At 33.1% G+C, this 13,773-nt stretch overlaps 1 protein-coding gene across 1 annotated transcript; it reads left to right on the forward strand.

Annotated features, from left to right (window-relative positions):
- The first annotated feature begins 5,536 nt into the window (after nt 1-5,536).
- LOC107830619 (acid phosphatase 1) lies at nt 5,537-6,842 on the forward strand. The gene is made up of 3 exons (XM_016658241.2): nt 5,537-5,981; nt 6,168-6,377; nt 6,457-6,842. Exons 1-3 carry the CDS (start codon nt 5,593-5,595, stop codon nt 6,629-6,631), a joined length of 774 nt encoding a protein of 257 aa, XP_016513727.1. The 5' UTR covers nt 5,537-5,592; the 3' UTR covers nt 6,632-6,842.
- The last annotated feature ends 6,931 nt before the right edge of the window (nt 6,843-13,773 follow it).

The following is a 13,773-nucleotide window of genomic DNA, read 5'->3' on the forward strand; positions in this document are numbered from 1 at the left end:
TTATCTGTATTTTTATTAAGACTTCTATTTCGATTTGATTCTTGAAATGCACAATTCTTAAATATTCATAACGATTGTGCTTAGTAATTCCCGTTTCGCATTTGTTGCTTATGCTCCACACTATTTGCGAGGTCTTCAACGACAGAAGTTTACACACGATAGTCATCAAATAAATTCTCTTTTCTATATTCAGTTTGCAAGATGAGGCGTTGGAAAAAAAAAACTAGAACTAAGTTAGTCCAAATTTGTAAGTATGGGTGTACATAGGTCGGGTTGGTTCATATTTTTCAATTATTAAATCAAATCAATGGTGTTTTTAAATTTATAAAGCAAACCAAGCCAACAAAGTCGGGGTTTCAATCTCGATTTTTCTCGAGTTTTTTTTCCCGGGGTTTTTCGGATTTTTGAGTTTTTTCCGATAAATTCTTTATAACATAAAATATGTAACTTGTGTTCCAAATATTTCTTTAGTCCTAGTAAAATACAATTATATAATGTATTTTCCAAGAAACTAACACAATAATATGAGATAAGTCATAGCATTATACTAAAATATTCAATAACAAAGATAAAATAATGAAATTACATAAAATAAATATTGCTAATTAATAAGCCATAATAAAAATTAACATAATCTAAAAATATTATACATGTCATGCTAAAATAAGTATAGCTAATAAGTACCAATATTAATTACATAACTAAGAACTAAAGAAAAAGATAATCTAAGTTATGCTAAACCAATATAAAACTAAAATAATTATCCAACACTATCGTCATTTCTAGTATTGAATTGAATTTCTTTTGTTAGCATTAGTATTGATTTGAATTTTATTTGAGTTATTACATTTATGGGTTATAAAATTTATTTACCATTCAAGAATGTTAACTCTAAATTTGAAATAATACGTTAAAAGATAAAATTGTGAAAAAGTTTAAGAAATATTTATAAATTACATTACAATAAAAATTTATATGTATAAAATATTTTTAAAATTACGTAAATATACTATCTGGTTGGTTTGGTTTAGGTTTGACTTTTTTTAGTTAAAACCAAACCAAAATAATTATGGTCGAATTTTATTTTCTAATACCAAACCACATCGTATTTTTTTTTTCCGATTTGATTCGGATTATCCGTTTGGTAAGATTTTTATATTTTCGCTGTACATCCCTAATCTTCTTAATGAAGATACAACTTTCTATTTTCTATTCGTATAGCGCAAAAGCAGAGACATGCGACTTGCATGGCTCTTACTTTATTGTAACTCACTTTTGTGATAAAATACATTATAGCTTATGAGAATTGTTATTTATTACTCCTTCCTCCATTTACATAATTAAGAAAAAGAATTAATTTTATTTTTCTAAAATTTATTCTTATTTATATATTTTAATGTGTTAGGGTAACAGTTAATTAAGTAAATGTATTTTTTTAAAATGATCACTTATTGTGAACAATAACAAATATCGAATTTAAATAATGTGGAAAAGACCGAAAAGGAAAAGATGACTTGGTCGTCGTGACAAGAATAATTACTGTGTATCTTATTCTCTAAGTATAATAATTGATTACTGTGGTTGGTGTGGCGAAGCGATCCATCGGCCATCGCTTTAGGCAAATAAATTTGATTCAAAATAATTCTTGAAAACGAAAAAGACCTTAATTGTTTTTATATTTACAACTTTTTTAATAGTCTTATCAGTTTTCAAATAATGTTTTAGGAGATAAAATATAATCTAGTAAAATAAGAATATGAATTAATATTTTAAAATTTTCTTAATAAACGTGCAAAAAATCTTCAAACAATTCTTTGTCCCTTACTGTTTATATCTATTTGATGATAAAATAAATAGAAAAGTAAAACTCAAGGAAATTGTGCTCTTTGTTTTTTTTTATCTGCAATAATTTAGAGGATGTGAAATAAAGAGAAGGGAGTAGGTATTAGGTACGTCCAAGCCAAAATACGGCGGACAAGGGGCTGTTCCTAGCAGTAAAATTGAAAACGTAAATCATAAATGGTTGTCCAGTTTTGTGTCTCAGATAAATTTGAAAGTTAGTGATCTCTTTAATTCGGGTGTTAAAAAAATCGCGTATATATACTTTTTATTTGTAAACATAGTTTCAACGTGGTAAACACTTCCTTACATTGATATACAAAATCCCTTTTTCCTTTTTTTTTTTTTACAGGAAAAGTATATAGGGAAAAAAAAGAAGAAAATGACCTTGTCTTTTACCTACCTTTTATAAAAAGATGTAAATAGTGACAGATAAAATACTGAACATGAGCCAGTCTTTACTCTGTTTGACTATACACCTCACGTGAATTCACATAAGATACTGCAAAAATAAGGAATATTGATTATTGCGGTTGGTGTGGCGAGCGACCCATCGATTGGCCATCGCTTTAGGCAAATATATTTAATTAAAATAATTCTTGAAAACGAACAAGGCCTTAATTGTTTTTATATTTACAACTTTTTAAAAAGTTTTATCAGTTTTCAGATAATGTTTGAGGAAATAAAGTATAATCTTGTAAATAAGAATATGAATTTAATATTAAACAAAACGTTTCTTAATAAACGTGCAAAAATCTTTTAACGATTCTTTGTCTCTAACTTTGTATCTATTTGATGATAAAATAAAATGGAAAAGCAAAACTCAAGGAAATTGTGCTAATTGTATTTTTTTTTAATCTGCAATAACTGAGAGGTGTGAAATAAAGAGAATGGAGTAGATATTAGGTACGTCCAAGCCAAAATATGGTGGACAGGGGGGCTGTTCCTAGCAGTAAAATTGAAAACGTAAATCAAAAATGGTTGTCCAGTTTTATGTCTTAGATAAATTTGAAAGTTAGCGATCTCTTACTTAGGGTGTTAAAAAAATTGTGTATATATACTTTTTATTTGTAAACATGGTTTCAACGTGGTAAATGTATGGCCAAAAATTAACTTAGTTATGAATTATATCATATCAGTATGAAGAGGGCCTTCGAGAGCTTCCACGCGTGTCCTCGGTATGACTTCAGCAAGAAGCGAATTCAAGGTCGAAGTGATCTAACGAGAGGCGAAGGATTTGGTCGAGGAATCACCAGCATGTGCCTTAGGCCCCCAATTTTGAGGGACCCTATTTTTTAGAAATAATATATATTTTTTAGGTATTTAAAAAAATAATATGTATTACTACTTTTGTGTTTTTTATATAAATGAAAAAAAAACCTTTTAGAGTAAATAAAATAAAATTTTGACTTACTTAAAAATGATAGATGAATAATTTTCAATTTGAGTTGATTTAATAATTCCATTTTTTACTCATTCTTTTCCAATGTTTCAATTTTACTCTTCATATTCCAGAACCTACATATCTTCTTCCTTTCTCTTTATTCTTGCTCACCTTCTTGAATTTTTTCTCCAATATTTTTTTCTTTCTCCAAAATTTTATTTTTCACCTTCTTTCTCAAAAAATTTATTAATTCAAGTGTTTAATAATATTTTTAAGATTTCAATAGTTCTATACTTCTATTACTTTATAAGAAATATAGTATAGTTTTCAAGATTTACAACAAAAAATTTGAAGTAGACAAGCAACAACTAGATATTTTGGACTCAAAGTCTTCATTCTTCAAACTTCTTGAATCAGTAATCGGGTAATATCTTTCTAGTATTGTTTTTATTTAGTATTTGGTATTTCATTAATTTTACTCCATACATATCATTTAAGTTTTTTCTTTTTTAAAATTTATACTTAAGCCTCACATTTGACTTTGGACTTAGGCCTCAAATGCCCTTGAGCCGCCCCTAATCATCACATGCCGAGGACGAGGACGAGCACTCCTCTTAAAAAGGAATAATAACGGCTAGTTTTAGATAAGACTGGATCTGTAATATTAGGGGTTTTAGACATATGTTCCCTTATAAATAAAAAGAGACATAGTTATGGTGGACGAGATATTCACTTGTAAGATAATAAATTGATTTTCTCTGTAGAATCTTGCTTTATTGCACACATACAAAATATATCTTTTTCTTAAGATTCTTGACTAACTTTTCCACATGATCCAAAAACATTATGAATATTCAAAGGCTCATCAATCATTCATCAGTGTCTGAAGGAATATCTACGGATATCACTCTTTTTGGGTGACTCACATGTTCTTATCTACTTAAATGTCATTTATTACTATTTATTGTTATTTAATGTCATCCCCTTCCTTTTTGGATCATTGAATATTGTTAGTGTTATCAACATTTATTGGTACTTAGATAATATATGTATTATCTTACTACAAAATTAGTTAATATATTTTTTGAACATTAATATTGCTAAGATTGACTCTATTTTAGTAAATCTAATTGTCTAAACCCATATCTAAATTTTAGGTCAAATAGTAAACACTTACTTGCATTGATGCTTACATTAAATCAATGAATACAAGATATTTATCTTTTATAAATACTCCGTCCGTTTTACTTTATTAGTCAAAATTTAAGTTGACACAATTAATTAGCTCTCTCTCCGATCCTAAAGGCTATATATAGCAACTTTCTATTTCTAATCAAATGCAGCTTAGCGAGAGTGGGGAGACGGTGATTATCATAGCGAATCCAGATCCCTTTTTCATGATCTTTTTACAGGAAAAGTAAAGAGGACAAAGAAAAAGAAAAGGACTTCGTCTTTTACATACCTTGTATAAAACGATGTAAATAGTGACAGATAAAATACGGAAAATGAGCCAGTCTTTACTCTGTTTGACTATAGGCCTCACGTGAATTCACATAAAATACTACAAAAATTTGTACTTGAAAGTCAATAATTTAATACACTTTTTACCTTTATTTGGATAGCACAACCACCAAGTCATGTATTTTTTTTGGAAATTATAATAACCTGTAATTTTAAGTACTCTTTGTTAGCTTTTAAGTATGTAAATGTTACTCTTTAAAAAAATAATAAAGATGATGCCTCATTTCATATTAAAATTTGGATGTTTTGACTCTAGCTCATATAATGATCTTCTCATTTAGGGGTTGTTCGATTGGTGGTTTAAAATTTCGCAAGATAATACAGTTTGATTGGTCTCATAACAAAAGAAATAAAATAATTATCGCATAACTAATGTAACATTTAGCAGATGGTATTAAATAACACTTATATTAAGTTATGTAAGCATCTATTTATTATTTTGTACGAGATAAAATATAAATTAAAAATACGTATATTAGTATTGTGAGATTAAACATAAGTAATTAAAAAAAATATATTATTTTTTATTATTAATTATCGCATAAAAATCTCTTTATATTAATCACATATAAATAATTTTTATATTATAATCCTCACATAACTAATATGTATATCAAATCGACCCCTTATTATTTTTTTGAAATGCCGGTCACAATAAATATACTAGAAAACCAAAAACGAAAAGAGTAAAAAATATGGATAAATAGCACGCGGAAGAAATGCTAGAAATGTAATTCACTAACTTGTCATGAGATGAAAGGTCAGTTCAAACTTTATATAAAGGGCCAATCACACAACCATGTTAGTACCTCCTACTTACTAATTAGAGTAACAAACATACCAAAAACATGAGGGCATTTTTCTTCTTCCTCCTTATTTCCATGGCAGCGGTAGCTGCCAAAGCGTCTATTCCCAACCAAATCCACCCTCTGCGGCCGACGGCTGGTTCCGCCGGCCGCCACGTTCCTCAAATCAACTGCCTGAGCTGGCGTCTGGCAGTTGAAACCAACAACATCCAAAACTGGAAATTAGTGCCCCTTCAATGCGAAAGCTACGTGGGGCACTACATGCTTGGCAAGCAGTACCGCGACGACTGCAACGCTGTGGTCGTCGCGGCTATTCAGTATGCCAAAACCCTCAAAATTGCCAAAGACGGCAAGGATGTTTGGGTCTTTGATATTGATGAAACCACTCTCTCTAACCTTCCTTATTATGCTCGTTCTGATGTCGCCTTTGGGTAAGTTTTAGTAAATACAACTTTTGTTTAGATATAGTGTAAAATTTCAACAAATACTATGTTCTGAACCCATAATTACAAATGCGCAATAGGTTCAGTGATGTAAACACATGGATCGTCTCTATTGAAGTAGCCATGTAAAACTCAAGTTCTTGACTAATAAAGTGTACTTTTAATTGTTATCAGGGCAACAAAATTCAACGGGACGAAGTTTGACGAGTGGACGAGAGAAGGAAAAGCACCAGCAGTTCCAGGCGCTCTGTTTCTGTACAGAACGTTGTTGGCTATGGGTATTAAACCAGTCTTTATCACGGGAACTAAGGAAGAATTCAGACAAGTCAGGATTGCTAACCTAAAGAAAGTTGGTTACCATTCTTGGGTGAAGCTCATCTTGAAGTAAGAATATTAATTGACTGTCTAAAACTGAGCATTTTAGGCATATTGTAATTGATATGACATGAGTATTTGGGTGCAGGGGAGTAAATGATACAGGATCCTCAGTAATGTACAAGTCCGGGAAAAGGGCAGAGTTGGTGAAAGCTGGATACAGAATTGTTGGCAACATAGGAGACCAGTGGAGTGATTTGCTTGGTGATTTTGTTGGTGACCGCACTTTCAAATTGCCGGATCCAATGTACTACATTGGTTGAAAAACTAATTACCCACTTCGACATTATTAGGGTCTATGTTTCAGAATGTCATGATTGATACTAATAATGTCAAGTAATTTAGCTTTCCTGATTTTAATTAGGATATGTATTTGGTTTTTTGACTCTTCAAATGTTCTACACCCCAATCCCCTTTTTTTGTGTTTTCTTTGTGTAATCTCATTTGGGTGAAGAAATGACAAGTGCAGTTAATTCATAACAATTGTGCCAATAAATCGAGTAAATTTATAGGTGATAATTCAATTGTGCTTTAAGAGTCACTTTTTTTTATTACGTAAAAGTCATTTAACTTTGTGTTAATATTCAAAGTAATTTTTTTTTCTTTTGTTAATAAATATTATTTTACTATGCTGTAATTATCATAATAATCACTTTGGTCAGATTTTATAAATTTTTCATCCGAAAAGTCTATTATTCCCTTGACATTATAAATCTTCTCATTTATGTAATAACATCTATATTATATGCTATATAATATACTTTTACCCAGGTATTTTACTTATAATTAAAATAATTTAATACTATTTTATTTATTATTTTTATAATATATTCGTACATTTAATTTTTTTTAATATTAATTTTCAAGATATATAAGTAGCATTATTATATTTGTAACTAACATTACCATGAACAAATCTCAAGTTCACGTTTATGCAAATAAATTAAAATAGACTATTCCAATTGAGGCCTCCCTTTCGTCTTTCATTTGTTACTTTTACGTGATAAAATAAAATAGGGTTAGCTAGCATTTTCCTCCTAGTGTACAGTACACGTTAAAGGCCCACGTCTGGATTTTTCTCATAGAAAGAGATGCGTAAAAGGCCTATTAGATGAGCCCCGAGATTGATATTCTCGATATTGAGATTGTTATACAAATAGCCGGCCTAATTCAATATTTATATTTTATAGCCGATATAGATAGAATATATATGGTTATACATATATTATATATGAATTATATAAATATTATACATCTACCGGTTATTTTTAGTTTAACAGATTAGGTAGACGTCTATTTGAGTTAAAAATCGACTAAACCTATCGTACCGAGCCAATTATTAGGTTTATTTTAATATAAATTTATAACTGTACCGAATAAATTTATATACGAAAAATATATTTTATGTATTAAGTTTAAAATTAACAAAGCATTAAGTTTTTTTTCCTTGGGTTTTGGGATTAATATCCGAAATTCCAACTTTCAAACCTATTTTACTACTCATCGAAACTAAATTAGTTCTAACATCTTGAGTAGCAAGCCACTAGGTATTCCAACGATCTTCAGTGATAAGCCACAAGGTATTGGATATCTTTCCGCTCGTATGATTTAGATTTCTCTTGTTGGATAATAATCTTTTAATAAACTCTATTTTTGAGTTCCAACTTGATTAGTATCTTTCCACTCGTATAATTTATATTTCTCTTATCTTTACTTAATTTATTTTACGCTACCATAGAATACTCGAATGAATCTCTATTCTAGACATCTTTCATGTTCCTTTGATTATCACTTTTAAAATTATAAAAATATCGAGAGAGTTTTGCCAAAGTCCTATGCAAGTACAAATTATCGCATTCTAACTTGGACTAGCGACTCTTGCATGATATTTTAAAAAAGATACCGAAAAATTAACCGAATCGTACCGATACCGAAGAGAGACCGAGATAATTGGGACGATTTCGAAAAGTTTAATTTAGTTATACAAAATAAAATAATCAAAAATTTGGTATAGTATAAATTTTATCAAATAACAGGTCGAACCAAACCATTGACCCTATTGCATACCAATGCTTTCCAAGACTTATCCTTTTACAATGGCTAGAATGCTTGTTAAATTAATATAATCTAGACCTTTATAAGTTACATTGTACAAGTGTCACTCATCTTATATTTATCATACAATTTTTGCCAAAATTTTCTTCTTGAAGAAATATCACGATGTCTAGTATAGTATATATGTTAGTGTCAAGTTATTTGATCAATCATAACAAGATGTGGTCATTTAGTTTTTCATCTCGTACCTTAATTTGTCAGGACATGTGTAACGACCCGACTTGTCATTTTAAGAATTTACGCCCCATTCAGTAATTATAGGTCTCGAGCAGCTTCGTAATATATATTATGACCCGCGAGTGTGGTCGAATTTGATTTTTGGAAGATTCGAAATTAAATTTAAAGAACAATTCTCATTTTTGAAGTTTAAATGGAAAGAGTTGACCGGAGAGTTGACTTTTGAGCAAACGCTCCCGGAATAGAATTTCGATGGTGTCAATAGCTTCGTATGATGATTTCGGACTTAGGCGTATGCTCAGATTTGGATTTGGAAGTCCGTAGGACAATTCAACGCATTTTGGCGAAAGTTGAAAAATAGAAGATTTTGCAAAGTTCGACCGAAGGTTGAATTTTTGATAACGAGGTCAGATTTCGATTCCGGAAAGTTGAACAGCTCCATTACATCATTTATGACTCGCATGCAAAATTTGAAGTCATTCCGGATTGATTTGATACGTTTCAGCGCAAAATATAGAAGTTGGAAGATTTAAAAACTCATAATCCGATTCGATGCGAGATTCGTAATTTAGGCATTGTTTGACGTGGTTTAAAGTCTCGACTAAGTTCGTATTGTATTTTTATATAGTTGGTTAAAGACCTGAGGGCCTCGGGTGAATTTCGGATGGTTAACGGATTAATTTTTGGACTTGAAGGAACAACTGGAAATTTGCTACTGGTGTTTTCGCTTCTGCGGAAAGCTCGTCGCAGAAGCGACCTCGCAGAAGTGAGGTTGAGCTCGCAGAAGTGACGTTGGGCAGCCTGGGCAGAGGTCGCAGGTGTAATGCATGTTCCGCACCTGCGGGACCGTAGACGCGGAGGTTGGATCGCAAAAGCGACGAGCTTCGCAGGTGCGCGTTTGGCCATCGCTTCTGCGATTGCGCAGATGCGGCACTCTGTCCGCAGGTGCGACCTTTGGCTGGATAGTGCACCTTCGCAGAAGAGGAATTTTTCTCGCCAAAGCGAGCCCACAAATGTGACCAATATATCCGCAGAAGCGGAAATGGATAGAAACATAAGGCACCAAAAATCAGTAACTCTTTCATTTCGTTTTGGAATGTTGGGAACTCGGTTCTTGGGCGATTTTGAGGATTTCTTCACGATTTCAACTCAAGTAAGTATCCTATATCCGAAAGTTTTTATATTTCATAAATCTATGGTTATATTCATCATTTAATTCGGATTTAAATGGAGGAAATCAAGATTTTTGCAAAATCTTTCAAAAAACGAAAATTTTAGATTTGGAGGTCGAGTTGTTATCAGAAATTGATAAAATTAGTATGGTTGAACTCGTATCGGAATGAGTTTTCGAATTTCGTAAATATTATATCGGGTTCTGAGAGGCGGGCCCTGTGTTGACTTTTATAATGACTCGACCGATCGCTTTAAGAGTTAGAGCCCCGAACACCTAGTAAATGCTTTTCCCATATCCATTTCTGCTATTGTGACTTGCGGGTATGATTGATTTTGAGTTTCGGAGTATTTTGGGACACTTAGTTTCTAAATGAGAGTTTAAGTTTTAGAATTTGGACCGTAGTCAAAAGTGTGTGAAGACAGATCCGGAATGGAATTCCGTCTACTCTGTTAGCTCTGTTGAGTGATTTTGAGCTTAGGAGTGCGTCCGGAATGTGTTTTGGAGGTCTGTAGTAGATTTAGGCTTGAATTGACGAAAGTTAGTTTTTCGGCGATTTCAGCCGATATGGAAATTTTAATATCGAGCTCGGAATAGAATTCTGAAAGTGGGTGTAGGTTCGTAGTGTCATTTGTAACTTGTGTGTAAAATTTGAGGTCATTCGGACTAGATTTGATGTGGTTCGGCGTCGTTTGTAGAATTTGGAAAATTCTAAATTCTTAGGCTTGAATCCATGCTTAATCATAATTTTGGTGTTGTTCGATGTGGTTTGAAGGCTCGACTAAGTTCGTATGGTATTTTAGTATTGGTTGGCATGTTTGGTTGAGGTCTCGGGAGCCTCAGGTGTTTTTTGGATGCTTAACGGAATGAAATTGGACTTAGGAAAATCCGGTGCCTTTGTTGGTTCTGGTATTTCGCACCTGCGGAAGAGAGGCAGCAGGTGTGAGAGCCGCAAATGCGTGAGCCGCATGTGCGTAGGGAGTGTGTAGATGCGTAACTGGTGGGGCTGGTGATGGAGCGCAGGTGCGCAAGTTTGACCGCACCCGCGAGCTCGCAGGTGCAGAAATGGGTTGTCAAGCTGGGCTCGCAGGTGCGGCTGGTTGTCTGTAGAAGCGGAACCGCAGATGAGGCCCAGGGGTTGCAGGTGCGGACCCAACCCAAGTAAGTAGACTTCGCACCTGCGATGGGTTTGTCCGTAGGTGCATGACCGCAGGTGCGGAAATCGCTGGGTTGAAGAGGCAGATTCGAGGGTTCATTCCTCATTTTTCACAAATTCGAATTTTAGCTCGGGAGAAGGCGATTTTGCAAGGGTTTTGAAGAGAAAATCAGTGGGTAACAATTCTTAACTCTAATTCGTGTATATTTCATTAATCTATAGCAATTTTCCTCATTTAATCAAGGGATTTAAGTGAAAGAGTGGGAATTTGGGGAAAAAGTTCCCCAATTGAATTTTTGGATTTTGATCGAGTTCTAGGTGTCGGAATTGGATAAATTTTGGACGAGTGAACTCGTGAGTGAATGGGTGTTCATACTTTGTGATTTTTACCCGATTCCGAGAAGTTGTCTCGGGGAGACTTTTTGGACGTTTTTCCTAATTTCACGTTTTAGCTTCCAATTAATTAGTTAAATTAGTTACTTGTAGTTATATTTATATTATGCAATTAATTTGAATAGATTCGGGCCATTTGGAGTCAGATACTTGTGGCAAGAACGTGATATCGAGTTGATTTGAGCGGTTCGAGATAAGTGGCTTGCCTAACCTTGTGTTGGGGACTTTCCCCTTATGATGTTTGATATTAATTGATGTGTGGGCGCCGTGTACGTGAGGTGAAGGGTACGTACACATGCTATTATTGCAAAATCCCATTTTTCTTTTCTAAATCATAAACTGTTTTCCCTTATTAAATTGCACTAATACGTTTAATTGTTTAGCTTAGATTAGAGAAGCATACTTATATGTTTTAACTGCCTATTTGACATTCTGTGTGCCATGCTTAGTTAAGTCCCTACTTTCCTTATCTGTGTTCAGTATAAACTGTATAACTCGATGCCATACCTGTTATTTCATCTTGCGTTGCATATTTAAATTGGGACTACGGACGTATTTCGGGAGATCCCCCGTCTTGCATATTTAAATTGGGACTACAGACGTATTCCGGGAGATCCCCATGTCTTGCATATTTACTTTGGGATTACAGACGTATTTTGGGAGATCCCCCAGCACTGCATATTTACTTTTGGACTACAGACGTATTCCGGAAGATCCCTCATGTACTGCATATTCATTCGGAAAGACGGGACGGTATCCCGGGAGATTTCCCATTGTGTTTACCTTGTTCTGAGCCGAGGGCTCCCTTAACTGTTAAATTTTCAAAAATTTCGTTAACTGTGTTATATAAATTTTACTTATATCTTTTACTGTTTAATTTATTATATTTACTCCGGTAGGGCCTTGACCTGTCCTCGTCACTACTCGACCGAGGTTAGGCTTGGCACTTATTGGGTACCATTGTGGAGTACTCATACCCTTTCATGTACATGTTTTCATGTGCAGATCCAGGTGCGAGCTATGAGCCTCAGGATTAGTGTGTGCTGCTGATTCTATGAGACTTCAAGGTACTTCTGCTTGTGTCCGCAGATCCTCGGAGTCTCCTTCTACTCCCTCGCCTAGAGATATTCCTTATTATCTTCAGAATTTTGTATAGAGCTATATAGATTATAGCGGCTTGTGACTTAGTGATATTCCGGGTCTTGGGAAAATTATTTTGTATATGCCGAGTGGTACTACTTTTGGTTATTCACAATATGCTGTTTATCTTTAAAAATGTTGTGTTTTGTTTTTTATTTTTCGTAATATTAGGCTTACCTAGTCGTAAAGACTAGGTGCCGTCACGACACCTTATGGAGGGTTAATTTGGGTCGTGATAACTTTTTAGAATAAAAATGTAAATCGAAGTTATATTATCCGGAATTGGTTCCGATAAAATTTAATGAAGTTATACAATTAATATGGATTGATTTGAGCTGTCCGGAGGTCAATTCAAGCAAGAAGGCTATTTTTGAATATCGACATAAATTCAAATAGGTAAGTATCTTGCCTAACCTTGTGTGGGGATTTCCCCTTAGACATTGACTCTTATGTGGAAATTGTGTGATTAAAAATTATGTACGCGAGGTGACGAGCACGTACTTGGTTTATATGTGCAAATTATATCGGTTAAAATTCGTAGACACATTTATGTATTAAATTGAATTTATTTTTGGAACTTACTAAATCCCTTATTTGTCATGCCTCATTCCTTGTTTGCCAAGGCTGTTTTTATATGATAATTTGGTGATTGCCACTTGACCTTTATATGAACTCTGTGTTTGTTTGAGATGCCATTTTTATGAAAAATACTTTCATTATTGATTTTATCTATAGATAATATAAATGAAAAATTTAGTTAATAAGATGAATAAATCAATTTATTTTCTAAAGTTGTGATTTAAAAGAGGTGTTGTTCCTTGATGAATTACCTTTAAGTTCATGTTGTTGAAAACTTGGTATTGAATTATAAAGGCATTGAATCATATTGAGGCAAATTGCCAAATTGTGAACTATTATTCGGTTGAGTTGTTCACTCCCGAATGTTTTGTTTAGAATTTGTGTACATCATGGTCGATCCGTGGGCTCCTTATTGTGGAAAATAATATTATTTTTGATTTATGTGGTAAGTTGTAATATTTGAGCACTTGAGGTGCAAATTGTGATATGTTGTGATATTTGAGCACTTGTAGTGCAATTTGTGAATGATGTGATATTTGAGCACTTGAGGTGCAAATTGTGATATGTTGTGATATTTGAGCACTTGTAGTGCAATTTGTGAATGATGTGATAATTGAGCACTTGAGGTGTAACTTGTGAAATGTTGTGATATTTGAGCACTTGTAGTGCCCCTG

Source organism: Nicotiana tabacum, chromosome 4, assembly GCF_000715075.1.
Source record: "Nicotiana tabacum cultivar K326 chromosome 4, ASM71507v2, whole genome shotgun sequence".
NCBI classification, from domain to species: domain Eukaryota; kingdom Viridiplantae; phylum Streptophyta; class Magnoliopsida; order Solanales; family Solanaceae; genus Nicotiana; species Nicotiana tabacum.